Source organism: Sorex fumeus, unplaced genomic scaffold (genome assembly GCF_029834395.1).
Source record: "Sorex fumeus unplaced genomic scaffold, SorFum_2.1 ptg000109l, whole genome shotgun sequence".
NCBI classification, from domain to species: domain Eukaryota; kingdom Metazoa; phylum Chordata; class Mammalia; order Eulipotyphla; family Soricidae; genus Sorex; species Sorex fumeus.
In genome coordinates, this window is record NW_026606166.1 from 4023763 (window position 1) to 4044070 (window position 20308).

The following is a 20308-nucleotide window of genomic DNA, read 5'->3' on the forward strand; positions in this document are numbered from 1 at the left end:
TATAAAATCATTTCTAAAATCAAGTTAAGTTTATGCAACATTCTCCTTTTACGAAGATAGTCTCATTAATTAGGATGGATTTTTCTCCACAAATCAATATCCATGAGGATTAATGAATCCATTATTTATAAAGATAAAGAAATAATTATAGCACCTCAGGCTTCTCTATGAGAAAAATATTGTCAAAAGCAGCATTTGTTCCCTGCTCCCAAGAATCTTGCAAGACAGGAAAGGAAAATGAGGCCAGGTTAGGAGATATTTTTCTGTATTCTCTCCTTGTCCTTTATTAATGGCTGTAATTCAGAGACCTTGAAAGCCACGATACAAATCTGTTCATTCTAGATGTCCTTAAGTAATGGATTTATGACTGCTGAGTGCAGTGCAAATAATGGTGACCTTTAGTTGTTATTCTGTGACTAAAACTTCTTCTCTCTTTGGTATTCCATGATACTCTATTCCACAGCACAGTTTGCTTATTACAAAACAGTAGACTCGGTTGGTTGATAAAGGACTGAAAATATTTAAGAATACCCGTGATGTATTCGATATGCCAGAAACAGTAACAACAGGTCTCACAATGGAGACATTACTGGGCCCGCTCGAGCAAATTGATGAACAATGGGAGGACAGTACATTGCAGTACTCAATATTTGTGGTATTGAAGAGCTTACAGGAGTAATCCCTGAGCATTGCCTGCATGTCAACAGGACAGAGTTGAAATAAAGGGAAATTTGGTTTTTGTGTACCCTAGGTACTTGTTTTTGCACTAGTTAAAAACGTGGTTATGGTGAAAACTTTTTTCTGATCTCTTGAGCTGTTGGAAAGTTATCTCCCACTTGTCTAGAAGTTGTTTGAATCCCTTAGACTCTATGTTTTTCAGAGTGCACTCCTGGATAGTTCAGATAACACAAAAGCTTGGTCCCCACAAACTAAGGGGCTGTCTTCATTCTGCAGATCTGGAGGTCAGACTCATTGCTCAGGGGTGATTCTAGGTAGATGAAATTGAGAGCTCCAACAATTACTCTACTCGTGGCACTTCAGATGCTCAGAGCAGAGATCCCTTATTGGTGGGGTTTATTCGCTGACAATGGAGTGCTTGTTCTGATATTGTGGGGGTTCCCGGAGTACACTGGATGCAGATGTCTGGGAGAGCTGAGTTGGAGTTTTACCGGGAGTGATTGCTCAGAGCAAAAGTGATTGCTCAGAGCAGCAAGTCAGGTGAGACTTGACTGAGGCATAGCTATGGACGGTGAAATTTTGTGGAGACGATCAACCTCCTTGTGTATAAAGCCATGAGAGACATTGTTGAGATGAAATACGTACTCATACATAAAGGTGATGGTCTGGAGACCCAGAGCATGAATGCTGTTGCCTTCTTCTTTTTTTTTTTTTTTTTTGCTTTTTAGGTCATACTCGGCAATGCTCAGGGGTTACTCCTGGCTCTGCACTCAGGAATTATTCCTGGTGGTGCTTGGGAGACTGTACGGGATGCTGGGAATCGAACCCGGGTCGGCTGCATATGACCACTTACAAGGCAAACTCCCTACCCGCTGTGCTATCGCTCCAGCCCCTGCTGTTGCCTTCTTTCTGGGGGATCCTTAGGTGTTTTTCCCCCTGCAAGGAAACAATATATGGGAAAGAATATTTGGCTTGTTTTTTGTTTGTTTGTTTCATTTGCTAAAATTTTTTATCCTTACTCATTTTAAAATGGAATAGCTGGGAATGTTTTGCCTGTCCTACCTGATTGCATTTCCCTTCCCCCACGCATGCTTTTCGTTTCATTGCCATGACTTCGCTGGCTTCTGTTGACATCTGTTCTTCAGACTTCTTGTGAGCGTCGCTTTTTCTGCCTAACCCTTTCCTCTCAGAGATTCTGGATCTTCTGAATAGGGCCTCACCACGCAGTAAACATGTTGATTAAAAGGAAAAATGATGATAATTTTCATGTGGCAACATTGCTTTAAAAACCATTCTTACGTGTTTCTTCTTTTGGTTGCCTAATGTATGTGTACCCGTAGTTTCACACGTACTCACAGATTGATTTCTAGTCACTCCTAAGAATAATTTCTCAGATCGCTGGGATTCTGGATTCCAGGCAGTAGGAAACTTAAGCCTTCTCTTGGATTTACAGCAGAGGACCTCAGGTAGTATAAAATCTCCAGCAGAGCTGAAGAGCCTGGCCTGACATCTTTCTGGAATGCTTGTGACAATTACAATCAACTCCATTCACTCCCATTCAGATCAAGCTGAGTGGAGTTAAGGACTTCAGATGGGGCTTCAGAGGTAGGGCACATGCTATGCATGTGGTAGGCCCCGAGTTCAGTTCCTGTCACCACATATTCCCCCCCACACACACACATACACACCACTGGGTATGACCCTAGTGGCCTCCAAGAGGACATGCCCAAGCACTGCTGACCCAAGCACAGGAAGTGCCCCCAAACGTAGGTAGGTAGAGAGATTAAATGTGTTTTGGTGTTCTGTTTGTTTCTTTGTCTTTGGGCCATTCCCAGCAATGCTTGAGGGTTCCTCCTGGCTCTGCACTCAGAGATCGCTCATGGTGATGCTCAGAGGACCATATGGGATGCCAGGGATTGTACTATCTTTCCAGCCCTAATATGGGGATTTAAAAACCTATTTCACAAGATTTCTGTAAAGACTTATGATTGGTGATTGATAGATTGAAACTGAGGCTGGTGACTTTTCTGCGACTTCTCCTTTGTGACTCACTAGTGCCCTCTTTTGGTGGTGAAAGTTTTAGAAAAATAGTGTTTTTGGTTTGGGACTGTTTTTTGTTTTTTATTTTTCATTGAATCACCATGAATTACAAAGTTATAAAGTTATCCATGATTGAGTTTCAGTCGCATAATGTCCCAGCACCAGTCCCTTCCCCAGTGGCCCAGTTTCCCACCTGCCTCCTTGTAGGCACTGCTACTGAAAGGGTGTCATGGGTACCACTTTCCCTCCTTTCAGTTCCCAGCTCCTTGGCTTCATTACTGAGTTCTTCCAGCAGGTCTGCTGTATTGAATCACAAGGGGGTCATTTTATTGGATTTGTATGCATAGAAATAGAGTGAAAATTAGAATCAAATTCTGGGAAAGACGTTCTGGGTACTTCTTCAGTTTTCTCCCATCTGGATGACAAAAGATAGATGTTTGTCCAGTTTGGTGAAAATGATGTCATAGTTAATAGGTTTGATTAATGAGACATTATTCTAAAATGAAAAAATAAGCACTCAAGAGAGTTCTTTTCTGCTGAATATAATTTCATCTTGAGTGATCCATAATCAGTTCAGAATCTGGCAGTGTTTCAGGACTGTTCTAACCTAGATTCTGTTTTACTGTAAGTGCAGAAAAATACTAGTTAAATGAAAAATTACAAGTTGATATTTTTCAGATAAAATAGAACTTTAAAGTATTTTAGAAGTATCCTTTTGAGGGGGTTAGAGAGATAGTACAGCAGGTAAAATGCTTGCCTTGCATACAGCCAACCCAGGTTTGATGTCCAGCATCCTATATGGTCCCCAGAGCCCCACCAGGAGTGATTCCTGAGCTCAGAGCCAGGAGTAAACCCTGAGCACTGCCAGGTGTAACTCCAAAACCAGAACAAATAAAAACAATAATATCACTTTGGAGGGGCCGCTTAGGACAGTCCTCATAGTATGAGGGTTGAGAGATGGGGACTGCTCCCTACTGCGTGCTCGGGAGACCCCTCCTGGAGGTGGGAAGAGGGACCATGTAGGGCCTGGATTGAGCCCTGGGCTTCTATTTTCAAAGTATGCTCTCCAGTCGTGGGAGCCATCTCTGTGAGCACAAAACCACTTTCTAAAAAGTCCTTCAGGGGCCAGAGAGAAATACAGGGTGCGAGGCACTTTCTTTGCATTGGCTAACTTTGGTCCAGTCTCTGGCAGCACACAGAGGCCCCCAGCATTGCCAGGAGTGATCCCTGAGCATAGCCGGGTATGGCAAAAAGAAATAAAAAGTAGCCAAAGTTCGTGAATATGTTCACGTTATCATCCAACTCTGTGATCGCCTGCCCTGTGGAATCAAGGCCCGAGGCCTCTGGTGTCAGTCTCATTCACACGCTTCGAGTGTAGGGTTGGGAGCAGCAACAGTCATTTCACTGGCCAGGACTCGATCAGCAGAAAAATACTGTGTCACCTGCTCACATTTCCAGATGTGGCTCCTGGTGGCACAGGGGCAGGTTTTCTGCAGCACTGCTGGGCTCACCCCAGCCCCTGGCCATGTCTAGGAGGCTCTTCCACACTGTCAGGTGAGGGGACCATTTCTAACTTTCTGTCCGACACTCTTCAGACCGAGATCAGGAAGTACAGTCCTGCGTGACCACTAATTAATGAACATGGTTTGGATTAGACCTTTTAACGTGGCTAAGCCTCCATACCTTGTCTCAAACTGGAAGGCATCAGACCCGCCCCACCCACCTCAGAAGGATCAGATTGAAAGATCGGGAAGGATATTGGAAGGATCAAATGAGATAATGGACATGAATGTGTTTTGAGAACAGGTTCCGTAAAGATCGAGATATTCATAGTTTAATATTTGTACTGGATATTTGTATCTACCTTTACATTTCCTGGTTCACCTTTAAAATTTGTGCCACGTGTATTTTTGTCATTGTTCTCCTCACTGCTGTTTGGTGTTAATGTGCTCTCTGTAGACCTAGATCAGCCCTCTTTAGATAGTCATCTTTCTAAGAGTCAGCCACCATGGAGCTGTGCAGGAGAAATTTCCTGTTTGATCATTCATCAAATAAAGCAGCTTTTTTTTTTTTTATCTTATTAGCCTCTGAAGCCAATAATAATAAACACTATCATTTATTACTATGTCCTAAGCCACTATGTTTTTTTCCCTTAATCCTCACAATTGCCCTGCAAAATAATGTCAGCCCTAACAGTGAAGACTCTGAGACTCAAGGGATTGAACTTGATTATATCAAAGCCAGTAAGTTTTAGATACATAGTAGGAAGTAGATTAGGAAATCAAACAAGGCTTTGTTTACTTTTAAAATCTCAAGCCCATGCTTCTCTTTTTTACCCAGTATCCCTCACATTTCGTTAAATACATGAGTCCACTGCTTAGTTTCCAGAAATTAAACAAGTCTCAGTCCCTGCAAAAGTCTAAAAAATTTGTCATTTTCAGTGTCAAATAGTGAGTAAGCATAGGTATTATTGATTCAGACTAAGCAACTAGGGTCTCATTCTTTACACCTTAGAATATTAACTCAGTTCCTCACTCATAAAGCTAAATAATGATAGTAATTGTTAATGGGGATTAATCCGTCAAAAGCACTTAGAGCATGGTAAATGCCGATTAACCTTAAACACAAAAGGTTTGATTCATGTATAACCAGCCTCTGTCTTTGCTGAATCAACTTCTGGTTATTTCTTTCTCAGAATGGGTATGCTGAAATAGTTGTTGATTATTCACCAACAGGCATTTGATCTAGGAATGACAGTTTGATCCACAGTACCAGCGCCATTTGCGCTTAACCCTCCCACATAAGCCAGACAGGCCATGTGATAAGAGCTCAGCCTGATGTTCCTCATGGACCCATTAGTTCTTTCATTTTTGGCTACTTTACTGTTGTGTAGGTGGTGGTATTTGTTTTGTTTAGGGACCACACCTGGCAGTGCTCTGGACTTACTCCTTGTTCCGTACTCAGGGACCATTCCTGCAGGTGCTCATGGGAGCTTACGGGGTTCTGGAGATGGAACCTGGTGCTTGGCAATCACCTAACTGCTGTACTATCACTCTGGCTCCTGTTATTGGTTCTTTTGTTTGGGGGCTGCACCTGACAGTGCTCAGTGCTTACCCCTGTTTCTGCACCCAGGGATCACTCCTGTGTTGTTCAGGGACCCTTGTGGGGTACCAGGCTCAAATCTGGGTTGGCCATATGCAAGGCAAGTGCCCTATCCACTTTGCTCTCACTCCAGCCCCTTGTTCATGGTGACATTAGTAGTAACAATGACAGCACCATATTGAAGTATGAATTATGTTAACGGCCGTCAAGGACAAATTGCAGTAGACTTTTATCTCCAAACGGCTTTAGTGCTTTTTTTTTCATTTCATTTTTTCATTTCATCATCCTGTTAATCGTCGATTGCCTCGAGCAGGCCCCAGTAACGTCTCTTTCATCCTAGCCCTGAGATTATATTCAGGGCTCTTTAGGAGAATGAGACCCATCATTGTTACTGGTATTTGGCATATTTGGTAGGCCACGGGGAGTTTGCCAGACTCTGCCCTGTGGGCAGGCTACATTCGACAGCCTGCAGTTTGTCCAAAGTAGGAATGAGATAATAAGATGTTCCGGGATCTGGATTTTATAGTCTCTGAGTCTTGGCCGCTGATGGGATTACACGGCGCCAGGGGGCCAGGTGGTGGGTGTGACCCCCGCCTACTGGAATTTGGAGGATCTGGGTGGAAGATGCTCGACTCCAATTCGAGTAGGCTTGGAGGTCTCGGCCCCGGAACCCGCGTGGCTTTGTCCCTCTGCCAGTACCTTCAGGTGTGCGGAGAGTGGTCTCAGCATGGTGGTGGCTGGTCCTGGAGGTCTCCGGCTGCCGTAGCCCTGGCCGGGGCGGGGAGGAAAGCTCAACCCGCTCCCCTCCAAGGGACTCCGGGAAGGAACACCGAAGCGCGGGGGCAGAGACTGCACTGCTCTCGTCCGGGATCTGGATTTTATAGTCTCTGAGTCTTGGCCGCTGATGGGATTACACGGCGCCAGGGGGCCAGGTGGTGGGTGTGACTGCCCCCGCTTCGGTGTTCCTTCCCGGAGTCCCTTGGAGGGGAGCGGGTTGAGCTTTCCTCCCCGCCCCGGCCAGGGCTACGGCAGCCGGAGACCTCCAGGACCAGCCACCACCATGCTGAGACCACTCTCCGCACACCTGAAGGTACTGGCAGAGGGACAAAGCCACGCGGGTTCCGGGGCCGAGACCTCCAAGCCTACTCGAATTGGAGTCGAGCATCTTCCACCCAGATCCTCCAAATTCCAGTAGGCGGGGGTCACACCCACCACCTGGCCCCCTGGCGCCGTGTAATCCCATCAGCGGCCAAGACTCAGAGACTATAAAATCCAGATCCCGGACGAGAGCAGTGCAGTCTCTGCCCCCGCGCTTCGGTGTTCCTTCCCGGAGTCCCTTGGAGGGGAGCGGGTTGAGCTTTCCTCCCCGCCCCGGCCAGGGCTACGGCAGCCGGAGACCTCCAGGACCAGCCACCACCATGCTGAGACCACTCTCCGCACACCTGAAGGTACTGGCAGAGGGACAAAGCCACGCGGGTTCCGGGGCCGAGACCTCCAAGCCTACTCGAATTGGAGTCGAGCATCTTAGTGCTTTATATGCAAATAATCTAATGTTTCCTCAGATGAATAATTCTTCCCCCCCAGAAAGGGTTCTGGATCGGTGTTGGTGGGAGGTGTGTATATGTGTGTGTGTGTGTGTGTGTGTGTGTGTGTGTGTGTGTGTGTGTGTGTGTTGAGAGAGCAGCTTTGGTGTGATTCATGATACTTTTTGTTTACTTAAATAATGTAGTTTTGCAGGGGGGCTCCTAGTAGGTAGTTGTCTTTTTCCTTTTTTCTGAAAAGTCCAAATAAGTGTGGGAACCTCTGTTTTAGACTAACCCGTCATTGTATTTTTTCCCCTGCAGAAACCAGTGAGGGTGTATCCTTGCAACTGGGTAACACAAAAGATTTTATTATTTCATTTGACCTCAAGTTCTTGACAAATGGGAGTGTGTCTGTGGTGCTAGAGACCACGGAGAAGAATCAGCTCTTCACAGTACACTATGTCTCCAACACCCAGCTGATTGCACTGAAGGACAGAGACATCTACTACGGCATTGGGCCCAGGACCTCCTGGAGCACAGTCACCAGGGACCTGATCACTGACCTCAGGAAAGGAGTGGGGCTCTCCAACACGAAAGCTGTTAGGCCGACCAAAATCATGCCCAAGAAGGTGGTCAGGCTGATCGCTAAAGGGAAAGGCTTCCTCGACAACATCACCATCTCCACCACAGCACACATGGCTGCCTTCTTTGCGGCCAGTGATTGGCTGGTAAGGAACCAGGATGAGAAAGGTGGCTGGCCAATCATGGTAACCCGTAAGTTAGGGGAAGGGTTCAAGTCTTTAGAGCCAGGGTGGTACTCGGCCATGGCCCAAGGACAAGCCATCTCGACCCTAGTCAGGGCTTATGTGCTAACAAAGGACCACTTATTCCTCAATTCAGCTTTAAGGGCGACAGCCCCTTACAAATTTCTCTCCGAGCAGCATGGAGTCAAAGCTGTGTTCATGAATAAACATGATTGGTATGAAGAATACCCAACCACCCCTAGCTCTTTCGTTCTAAATGGCTTTATGTATTCTCTCATTGGACTGTACGACTTAAAAGAAACCGCAGGGGAAAAACTGGGTAAAGAGGCGAGGTCCTTATATGAGCGGGGCATGGAGTCCCTGAAGGCCATGCTACCCCTCTATGACACTGGCTCAGGGACCATCTATGACCTCCGTCACTTCATGCTCGGCATCGCCCCCAACCTGGCGCGCTGGGACTACCACACCACCCACATCAATCAGCTTCAGCTCCTCAGCACTATCGACGAGGCCCCCATCTTCCGAGAGTTTGTCAAGAGATGGAAAAGCTACCTTAAAGGCAGCAGGGCAAAGCACAACTAGCGCTCACAGCCAAAACCGTATTGCAGCCTCTGCTGGAGGCACAGACCTCAGGCTCACTGTGGGCAGAGCGGAGATACACTCTCAGAAGCTGGCCGGCAGGAGGTTGTGGATTATGTTGTGGGGACGAGTGATCCTTAAAACCAGCCTTCTGAGATCATTGCATTCCGTGGGTTGGGTGGTTGGAAATGTAGCTGGCAACTAGAGTGGGTTCTGTCGGCGGCTGAACCAGAGATGCTTGGCTTTGCCCCGTGCAGGTCCATGGCTAGTCGGATCCCTCTTGTTTGAGAAGGGGCTTGGGTAAGGAGTTGTTGCTATTCCTGAACACAATCTGGGGCTCTTTTAAAATGTGATTATTTATATCTCTGTTGAAAGCAGACATTAAGAGAATAATGTGCTGTGATCCAGTAAATATGTGCTCATAGCCTGAAGAGTGGACTGTGTGCAACTATTCAAAATGATGATGTTTCTTTTCTATAGATTTCCTTTCTTGAGAGCAAATGAGCATTTGGTGCATCTGTTCAATTTGTTGTGTATAGAGAATACTTTGAATTTCTGTTTTTCTGAATATGTGTGATTTAAAAACACAGCCAGGTTCAGGCTTCACATTATATAATGTAAGCACAACTAACGTGAAGCTTGTTGACTGCACAAGAAACGACAAAAATGGTAACTGTTGTATGAAACTTGATCTACAATCAGAAAGGTTTGATAGTCTATCCCTCCCTGCCCCCACCCCCTGCTGTGATGGTTTCTTTTTTGTAGAAATTTGTGTTTCATTCCAGATGACACTTAAAAAGTTTGTGTGTTGTGAGGGGGGGGATGCATTTGAGGGGACATTATTTGGAAATTTTATTAAAAACAGATTTGGGGAGGAGCTAGCTATTTTGATAAACCTATCACCACTGCCCTTTGAGCCTTTTTTTTTTCACCTCTCGAAAAAGAATAGATCACATATTATGTACAAGAATCATCGCAGGGTTTTCTGGCTTGGATTATTCTTGATCATCAAGCCATTGACCTTATGCATCACTTTCTCCTTACAATTTTAAGTTATTTCAACTATTGGATGAAAGTGATGCTACTGTGTTGCTGTGTGTGAAATCAGATCTTTATTGGGCTTTTAGAATCCACTATACCCCCCATACCCTCACACAACTAGGTTTTCATACCCCCAGACCAGGGGCAGTGTCTACAGTGGAACTTAGGCCTGAGGACAGAACCGAATTGCTTGTGTGACAGCACACCACTATTGTCCCTGCACAAGTTGGCATATGAGCCTGCCCCATTCAAAGACTCTGACTGATCCAGTGCAGTTTGTCTGTAGCCCACAGCAAATGGTCAAAATGAGATGGACAAGCTGCCTATACATTACATCTTAACTGAAGTCATCTTACCAATGCTACTTAGAAAGTCCAAAATATGTATGTACATATGCATGTAATATGTGTATGCTCTGTGTGTGCGTGTGTTTCAGTCACAAAGAGGGGCAGGGTTTCTGATAAAGATCTCCGATGAGTGTAGTAGTAATCTTCCCTTAGGAAAGTAAGTTTCAACTCCCCAGTTCATGTGATCGCAACTCTGTTTTGCCCACGTCAAAAACTGGGGGGTTTTTGGGTCCCCCCCTCCCAAGCTTTGTAATTCTTCTATTTTAGGTGTCTCAACATGAATATTTGGGCACCTTCATTCTTATTTTCTTTTTTTTATGGAAAAACAATTTTTAATACTTAGTTTTCAGAAATGGCTCAGAAATTGTGACACCAGCATATGCACATTTGAGGTAAAATTTGTATAAATCAGTAACTCACAGAAATGAGAAAAATGTTTTTAAAAAATGTATTCTACATTAAGAATTCCACATTATTGAAAAATATATTCCATTTCAGTGCTATAGTACTTATGCAAATATAGGTAAACTCTTTTACTAGATGAACTTGAAAAAATAGATTGCTTATAATTATGTATCAACACACGTACCAACAAAAACAGTGCAACGGGTGCAGAAAGCACATTAACTATTGCTATAGCTGTCTGGAGTAAACCATAATATCAGGCTTAAAAATCCCAACAAGGGTCAGGTTCATTGTTTGTCCTTTCCAGCCTTTATACAAGTATGGCTGTCTCCCTGTGGACAATTATGATCAGCTAACTACTATTTTTGAAGTACCTGGTCAGTATCATTACCTGATTAAGTAAAATATTATTATTAATCAGAGCTCATCAAAACTTTAAAAGCTATTAATGGTTTCAAGCAACTGAAATATCTAAGTCTGGAAGTAAATGGCTAATAAATTTTTCCTTTATTAGCATATAGCTACCATATACATGTGTTACTATCAATGTTTTCATAGGATTAACATGCTTGCGTTTTTCTGAAGAGCTGGAATACAGGCTGTATATTATATACCTGAAACATCATCACACACTGCCATTGTGACACAGCCCTGTGTATGGGTATTAAAAATTTAGTGGCTGATTTCATGTTTCTGAAGTGAATTGGACATTTTCCAGAGGCTGACATGGTAACATGTGTATTATGTTGACATGGCACACCACAATCATCTTCTTTTATAAAGTTCACAGGCTTTTTTGTTGCCTTTTCCTGAATGACCCTGAAGGTCCACGTGTTCTTTCAGGAGTCAATCATACTCCTTTGAAAGTCTGTCTGATTGCACCTTCATTATTATCACATCAGTTTGAGCCTCAGAAAGGGCATCTGATGTCTTCTTTAATTCCATTTGCAGTCTTTCCTGGTCTTCTAAGAGTTTTCTGTTTTCTTCTTCCAAAAGAGTGTCCTCATCCCTGCCACTTTTCTTTCAAGATCTTTTTAAGTTTTTCATTCTCTTCCATAAATTGTTTGGCAGCCTCAGAAGTACTTTCTGCTTGTTCTTTAAGTGCTGTTTTTAGTGTCATTTCTTTTGCCAGCTGAGTTATTAGGGTAACTGGACGTCTCAATACTAACAACAACAACAACAGAAAAAAAAAAACCAAAAAATCCAGAAATGTGGCGATTTCTCTGAGACCTAAAAAGTTTCATCTATGTATGCTCCAAGGCACTAGGTTTTCCGGCTGATCGCTTCTCAATGGCAGGAGTAACGGAAGATTTCCTTACTTCTCTTATAGCATCCAGAAATAGAGTGATCAATAGGACTATAACAGTAAGGAAAGCTTTGTTCCAGAAACTTGCGATTTTACCCCAGAGACTGAATGAAAAAATCTGCCATCTCTGCGGTGGGATGAAGGGCAGACAGGAGATCAGAATGAGCCCTATCTCGGCTTAAAGACAGATTGCGACCACTGCCCACTGGAGGCTCATTTTCCTTTCTCTTCACACCTGGCCCAGCTCCCTGCGCTGCTCCGCAGCCCACTGATGCTCCGGACGTCACAGGCTGAGGCGCGGGGGGAAGGTGGGTGCTGCGCGCCCCACCCCCCTCATTTTTATTTTCAATGTAGATGTTCAAAATTGAACTTCCGCCAATCTGGGTACCCTTCCATTTCATCATATTTGTCATTGTTTAGAATTGTCCAGACTTCTACCTTGTGTTTGCACACTGTTACTTGAGATTAAGAGACTAGGTGAAAACTGTCTGGTACTGTTTCTGTGACAAATATCAGTGCCTTAATGATGTGACTGTCCTTTTTCTTGGGAAAAGGAGAGTTTGATCTAGAAATGGCATTGCTGTTTCACTGCTGTTGGTTTCACATTCCCTGCCACCATTGCAACAGCAACTTGATTCTTTACTGTGATACGGGAATTTTCAGAGAGGCTGAGTGCCACGTGCATTGTCAGTACGAACCAGTGCTCCTCAAACTCGAGGGTGCCTCAGAGTTCCCTGGGTGGGGGAGGGACTTGTTAAGCTATCAGCTGTGTAGTGGTTCACCTGTGCACAGGTGTACGCGTGCATATGCGAAAAGCATTGGCCACGATGGCGCAGGGGGTGCAGGCAGGATCTGAGCAGGAGGAATGCGAGCCCATGCCCACTGTGGTACTTTTTTGTCCCAAACACCTGCAGAGTTTCCTAGGTTTCAAAATCATGTTAAATGTTTACTTGAAGGGAATGGGGAGGTATTTTAAACTTTCGTTTCTTTATGTCTTTCTTGGTTTCAAGATTATGGGTAGGGTTGTTTTTTGTTTTTTGTTTTTTTTTTAAATCTTGCGTTAGCTTTGATATTCAAAGAACTCTCTTGCCACTTCAGTTGTAAAACCAGCCCAAAGTTACCAGATGAAGATCAAGTTTGACCCTTCTGGGGTCATTGTACATAATGGCTTCATCCCAAAATCGTCCTGTGTCTGTGAGCAAACCGAGAAATGACACGCACAAGCACAACTCTTTGGATGTGGCAGTTCTCCTTTGTCAGCGTGCAAACTTTCACCGAAAGCTGCTATTTCCATCCTCCTTGTACTTGTTCTCCTTGTTTCTCTTCCATTGTACATATGGGTTTACCATGTGTTAAATATGCAATAAAGTGTTTACCGGATGCCCGTCTGTAGGGTGGTCCTTTGTAAAGCTGTATAGACTTTGCAGTTAAAGCACAATGTGCCCATGTTAGTTTTATATACAGCGAAACTTGATTTTTTGCAGATGGAAAGGTATTTTGTTTCTATACAAAGTAAATGAATTGTTTGTGCTTAATGTAAAGCTGCTTTATAAAATTGTAAAATAAAGTTTTTATCTTAAAGAGATATACCTGGACATGTGTCTTTTCTCATATGAGATTATTTGAGCCCAGCCAGCCAATTTCTGACCATCATTCCATTTCAGCACGTGACAATTAGTCGGGCAACAAATATTCATTAGAGGGACATCACCAAAGGTCTTTAACGACAGGGTAACTGAATGGGAGGGTCCTGAAATTTTTCTTTTAAAATGTTATGGGGCTGGGGAGCCAGCCCAAAGGCTATAACACATATTTTGCATACTGGAGGCCCAGCACCACCAGGAGCAACCCCCAAGTCATTACTAGAATTAGCCCTAAGCACCTGTAGGTGTGGCCCAAAAAGTAAAAGTAATTTTTGATTTATTATCAGTAAACATTTGATTTGTATATTTTTTGTACCCATGGTCACGAAAATTTCTCAGTTCTCTCAAAAAGAAGTTCGAGTGGGAAGTTTAAGAAGTCCTGAAGTGATGTGGAGAGTCTGGCCTCTCTCACATGTCTTTGTTGTAGAGGAAAATAAAAATTCTACATTTTCCTCCAGCCTGGACCATTGTAGTTAGTTTTCCATTAAAAAAAAAATTACTAATATGGACTAGAGAGAAGACAGGAACACAGGAGGTAAGGCATGCGCATGCATTTGTATGCACCTGTGACCTCGGAGACCCAGATTTGAACACACGCACACATCATCTATGGTCTCTGGAGCATCCCCAGGGGTCATTCCTGAGAACAGAGCACAGCCCAGGAATAGCCAGATGTGTTTCAAACAACAGAAATTTATTTACGCACAATTCTTGAGACTGATCAAGATCAAGGTTTCTTTTGTTGCCACATTTCTTGCTTCACAGTCACCCTCTGTGTGCCGTTGCCTGTGCTCTTGTGAAGACACCAAGTCCAACTGAGTCATGCCGCATTTTACTTGAACCAACTCTTCAAAAGCTCTGTCTCCAAATACAGTCACAATTTTAGGTTCTGGAGGGGTTGATACTTCAGCTTGGATAGTGAGAGCACACAGTTCTTCTCCAACCAGCATCAGGTGCACAGAAAATGAACTAAACAGGGTTGCTATTGGTTGTGTTGATACACAGCTCATAAAACTCAAGTCTTCAGGCATGTTAGATGGGCAGAGAGCTAGACTATGAACGAGGAGATCCAGTTCCCTGGCTCTGCCATTGGAGTATCAAGAACCTACTCATGCAGGACACAGAGAACACACATATTGGGGTCTGTGTCTACCATGTGCAAGGCCCTGGGTTTGATCCTGACTCCACATGACCACTTGGTACTGCTGAGCATAGCCCTGGGGTTCCCTGGGCTCTGGCCTTCATAGCACCGTATTTCCAGGCCTGAACAGCAAACTTTCAGGACAGGTTGACTCAGTATTCCTGGGAGTGACTCCTGGCCCCTGAGCGCTGACTGGGTGGGACAAAAATAATAAGCCTCCATGAGCCCCTGGGCTTTGATTGCCCCTGAAGAACAGTCCAGAACGATCGACCTAAAGTCAATAAAAGAACAGAAGATGACCACTTAAACAGCGGTGTTAAAGAGATCCCAACACCAGCTGCTAGATTTCCAGTCTTTCTCCCTAAGTGCCATTTCCGTGAGGCAAATGTAGAACTTGAGGTACTGAAGGGGGGCGGGGGGAAGAGACCACATCAAAATGGCAAGGTGTAGGACTTGATTCATGGACAGTGTTTTAAAATTACAAGTCCGCTTTATCGTAACTTAGAAATAGTTGACAATAGAGGAATAAAACCTTGATATTCATTAGACCTGCTCATTAAGGATGTCAGATGGAAAGCAGATGTGAATTAAAATATTGGCGATTAATTTAAAGGTTTGCTGCTCAAATTCTGATGACAAGAGGTACATTTTCCATCTGGTAAATGTTTTGTAGTGTGTTAAGCCCAGTGAACAAGGGTTCTGGGTTGATATTTCCATCTGATGCGCGAATCATGCGTATGTCACTCCTGGAGGCCACATAGCAACAACCCAGTGTGATTTCCCTGATCCTTTCCCAGTAGAAGACACTGCCCTAGAGGCAGCCACTGGGGTGAGGGAGGTCCAGCAGAACCCAGTTCTGGGCACGAGGAGCAATAGAAAATGAAAAGAGAGCACCACCTCAGAGGTCCTTCCTGCAGCAGGAGGCTTAGCCCATGCTGGCACCATTCAGGAAAATAGGACAAGCCTAAAGCCCTCTAAGGCAAGGGAGGTGAGTGTAAAGACCAGACCCTCGCCCCACACTGCTTGCACTCTACCCAAAGCCATCTTTCTCCCTTGCCAGCTTTCAGCCTGCCCGTGGGCTGAGTCCGATTCCTGTTCAGATGCAGGGCCTAAGAGAGTGTGGGATAGCACCCTTGCCGTGCGTCCATCTGACCTTGGCTTGATCCCTAATGCCACACACAGTCTGCCATGCAGACCCTATACAGGATTCTTCTGGAAGGTGGGGGAGCCCAGGGCCAGGATGGAGGCAGGAAGTTCACACTGCGGCTGCCTTGGTTTCTCACGTGGAGTTAGCGGGTGGTAGGAGAACTGGCAAGGGAAGCTGCCAAGACCCTGCGCGATCTCGCCAGCCCTGACTTGGCTTCCTTGTCTCTCCACAGTGAAGCCCGTCACGGTATCCAGTGAACCCTTCTAATGCCCTGCCCCAGGCTCTGCATGGCTTCGGGCCTTGGCCCAGCTGTTGGCCTAGAGGAGGAACCTGCTGACCTAGTCTGCTTTTCTGTAGATACCCCCACCCCACCTACTCCTCCCCATGCCCAGGGAAGATTCTGCTGTGCTTCAGGGCCTGTGTCACAGGCGAATAGGATGGGGGTCACAGAAAGGAAGCAAGGTTCAGTAAGGGGGGGGGGGGGGTTACAGTCGGAAAGAGGCTGAGAAACACTGGGTTAGGGCCCACTGTGCTTTCTAGGAGCTCGTGAAGGTGTCCAATTTACTTTCTTTTAAAATCAGGAGGAAACAGGTAGTCCAGAGGTGAAGATGCCTTGCACACAGCTGACCCGGGTTGGACCTCCAGCCCCAAGCACTGCCAACCTTGGTTTGACCCCCAGCACCACACGTGGTTCCCTGACTCCCTCTAGGAGTGGGCTCTGAGAGCAGAGCTCTGAGCATAACTGGATGTGGCCCATAAAAGAAACGAATAAAATCAGAAGGAAAATAGTAAGAATCATGGATTGAAAATAAATCTAGGGACTGGAGCAATAGCACAGCGCGTAGGGCGTTTGCCTTGCATGCGGCCAACCCGGGTTCGATTCCCAGCATCCCATATGGTCCCCTGAGCACCGCCAGGAGTAACTCCTGAGTGCAGAGCCAGGAGTAACCCCTGAGCATCGCCGGGTGTGACCCAAAAAACAAAACAAAAAAAGTAAATCAATCTAGCCTGGACTATATTTCAGTTTGTAGTGGTCATGTTTACATTTTTACAGTGTGAGGTACCTACCCACCTCACCCTGGCACACCATGGCCTCAGTGCCACCCGCACCCAAAATTTCCTCCCCATCTTCCACGGACAAGCCACCGAGAGCATGCAGTGGCATTTGGAGGACAAGCATGTCACTGGGAATTGTGCTGACGTTGATGGATTTTCCATGGGAAAGGGTTTTCCGGAATGAACTCCATTAAGTCAGCTTAATTCCTTGATCAATTTTCTATAAAGCTCCGTTAAGCTATTTCCAATTTTTTCGCTTTTTCATTGCAAGTGGATGGAAAGTTCTCTCTTTTGGACCCCCTTCTTTTTTTTTAAATTTCATTTAAATTTCATAGCAGGAATTTGATGTATAGAACTGAATTTCATCAATATCAGATTTCACTTCTACTGGGGTTAGTTTTCTCATGTGGCCTCTGTGTCTGATAAGTCCATTTTCTGGGTCAAATTTTATTCTCCGCACTAATAAGAACATTTGATTTGCGGGCTCCTTAGAACTCTAATATAGTCGTCTCTGACCTTCTCTGCACCGGACAAGAGCATTGAGAGCTGATGACTGTTTCTTAGCTTATGCCACAAGACCATTGTTGAGTCCATTTCCATCCAGGACAGAGACTTAATAATGACAGAGGAGAGAAGAAATTTAAACAGCACAGAAATTGGGACCTGTACACGAAGAGAAAGATATCCTGGGAGGAAGATGGAGAATGAAAATGTTTGCTCTGTTCCTGTGAAGCACTTCTTGCACGCTGCCAGCCTTGGTTTGATCCTCTGCACCACATAAGGTTCCCTGAGCATCCCCAGGAGTGATCCCTGAGTGCAGAGCCAGGAGTGAGCCATTTGCACAGGAAAGAAAGGGGGAAGGGGGGAACGGAGGAAGAGAAGGGAGGAAGAGGGGGAGGAGAGGAAGAGAAGGAAGGGAGGGTGGAAGGGAAGGAAGGAAAAGAAGGGAAGGAAGGAAGGAAGGAAGGAAGGAAGGAAGGAAGGAAGGAAAAAAGGAAGGAAAAAAGGAAGGAAAAAAGGAATGAAGGAAAGAGGGAAGGCGGAAGGAAGGGAGGGAGGGAGGAAGGGAGGGAGGGAGGGAAGAAGGGAGGGAGGAAGGAAGGAAGTACGTGAGGAAGGAAGGAGGGAAGAAGGAAGGAAAGAGGAAGGAAGGAAGGAAAAGGAATGAAGAAAGGAAAAAAGGAAGGAAAAAAGGAAGGAAGGAAGGAAGGAAGGAAGGAAGGAAGGAAGGAAGGAAGGAGGGCGGAAGGAAGGGAGGGAAAAGGGGAGGGAGGGAAGAAGGAAGGAAGCAAGCGAGGAAGGAGGGAGAGAAGAAGGAAGGAAAGAGTGAGGAAGGAAGGAAGGAGGGAAGAAAGAAGGAAAGAGGGAGGGAGGGAGGAAGGAAGGAAGGAAGGAAGGAAGGAAGGAAGGAAGGAAGGAAGACCCAAACCTGCAATTTTATTTTCTCTTAACAGATATGCCTCAATAATGATAAAGTTGAAAAATCATGTATTTTTTTTTCTGGACCACAGAGAACCAGAGGAACGAAGGGAGGGACGGAGGGAGGGACGGAGGGAGGAAGGAAAGAAAAGAAAGAAAGAGAGAGAGGGAGGGAGGGAGGGAAGGAGGGAGGGAGGGAAGGAGAAGGATGTTACCTTCTTTGGGTTCACCATAGGCAACAGAATACCTATGGCCTCATATCTGACTCAAGTGCCCAGGGATAAAGTCAAATCCTGGGCACAAGCTTGTCCTCCGTGAGGCTCTGAGCTTGACCGCTGCAACCACATGGCCGCTGAGCACGACCAGATGGTCCCCATTATAGGCTGGAGCAGAGTAGCCTTGGGGAACTCCCAATTTTTTTGTCACTAGAGTTGCTGTGAAGTCAAGGTGGTGAGGAGGCCAGTGTTCTCAGCAGGGCGACTAGGATGAAGTTGAGCGGGACGCAGGGTGGGCAGAAGTAGCCGCCATCCCACAGCCCCTGTCGGCCAGAAAACATGCCCCCAGGGGTCACTGGGTGGGATTTATAGGTCACAATGAAGGAAAGAAAGGGAGGCAAGTGGTCCGCCTGTCTGCACCCCAGATGTGCTCAGAGCCCACAGCATCTCCGAGGAAGGGGACCAGAGCCACCAATGCACTTCCTAGGCTGAAGCAAGAGTGCAAGCAGTGTTGGGACATTTAAGGACTGTTTCTCAGGCTCACAGTCTGTAAAAGAAAATTATTCTCTGGGGCCAGAGAGAGTACAGGAGTTAAGGGGTTTGTCTGGCACTAACCTGGCACCCTATATGGTTCGCTGGGCCTCACCCAAGAGTGATCCCTGAACTCAGAGCCAGGAGTAAGCCCTGAGCACTGCAGGGTGTGGCCCAAACCTGCAATTTTATTTTCTCTTAACAGATATGCCTCAATAATGATAAAGTTGAAAAATCATGGGTTTTTTTTTTCCTTCTGGGCCAGAGAGAACCCAATAGGCTAAGTGTGAGCTTTGCATGTGAGACATCTGGGTTCAATCCCAGTACCACATGGTCCCCTGACCACCACTAGGTGTGACCCAAACCCCTACCCCAAATTGGGTTTTTCCTAACCAAAAACTAATTTTTATAATATTGAAGTTACTAAATTTTCAAAGTGACTGAATTGAGCATCATTACATGTGTTTTGTTAGGGGCTAGTATATTTTGATGAAAAAATAAAATACATGTGAATTAGACATTATTCATTTTATTTCCTGTAATTCATTTCCCTTTACTTACATAGAGTTGTAATTATATTGTTCTAATTGAGAATTTTATGAAAATTGTGTCCTGTCGAAATTCCACGTGAAACCAGTTTCCTTGAGTTATATTTACAATTTTTCCTTCCATTCAATGTAAAGAAACCACAGTTTCCTGAGACAATAGCAATTGGAATTATTGACATATTCCTGAAAGTGGTTTTCTCAGAAGGGAGCCACACGGATGCATGTGCTACTGAGTGCATGTGGTGCCTGAGCACATGTGTCACTCACATCTCCCCTCTTGAGACGTGGACTTTTATACTGGGCATCTCCTGGGGCTCCCTCTCCTCTCTGGAAAAGCCCACATTCTCTCTTGAATGCATTCTCTCTCTCTCTCTCTCAAAAAAAAAAAAGGTGAACCACATGTCTTACATGTCCAAACAGTATTTTGAACTTAGTCTTTTTTTAATCATCACTGGAAATATTATGTAACTCCACTATAGCTGTGCTCATTCTCAGAGAACCCAGGGATTTAAAATAAAATTAGTTCTGTTCGAATGTTAAATGTAATCAAAGTTGAGAGAAAGTAATGTGGAAATCATCTGCCCCACAGGTAGGGGAAGGGTGTGGGATGGGGGTATACTGGGGTTTTTGGTGATGGAAAATGGGCACTGGTGAAGGGACAGGTGTTTCATCATTGTATGACTGAGACTTAAACCCAAAAGCTTTGTAACTGCCCTCACGATGATTCAATAAATAAATTTATAAAAAGGAAAAAAGAATAAAATAAAATAATTTCTGTTCGAAAGAGAAAAATGGAATGTTGTCATCATATACACTAAATTGT

General features: G+C 45.0%; 1 protein-coding gene and 1 pseudogene across 2 annotated transcripts in view; one reads left to right on the forward strand and one right to left on the reverse strand.

The window, feature by feature from the left end:
- GLCE (glucuronic acid epimerase) overlaps nucleotides 1-13372 on the forward strand; it is a 79679-nt gene extending 66307 nt beyond the window's left edge. For both annotated transcript variants that reach the window (XM_056134854.1, XM_056134853.1), the window contains one exon: nucleotides 7665-13372. In XM_056134854.1, the coding sequence (XP_055990829.1) occupies nucleotides 7665-8689 (1025 nt within the window). In that variant the 3' untranslated portion in view covers nucleotides 8690-13372. The remainder of the gene's footprint in view (nucleotides 1-7664) is intronic.
- LOC130042709 (B-cell receptor-associated protein 29-like) lies at nucleotides 11326-12002 on the reverse strand (annotated as a pseudogene).
- Nucleotides 13373-20308: the final 6936 nt, after the last annotated feature.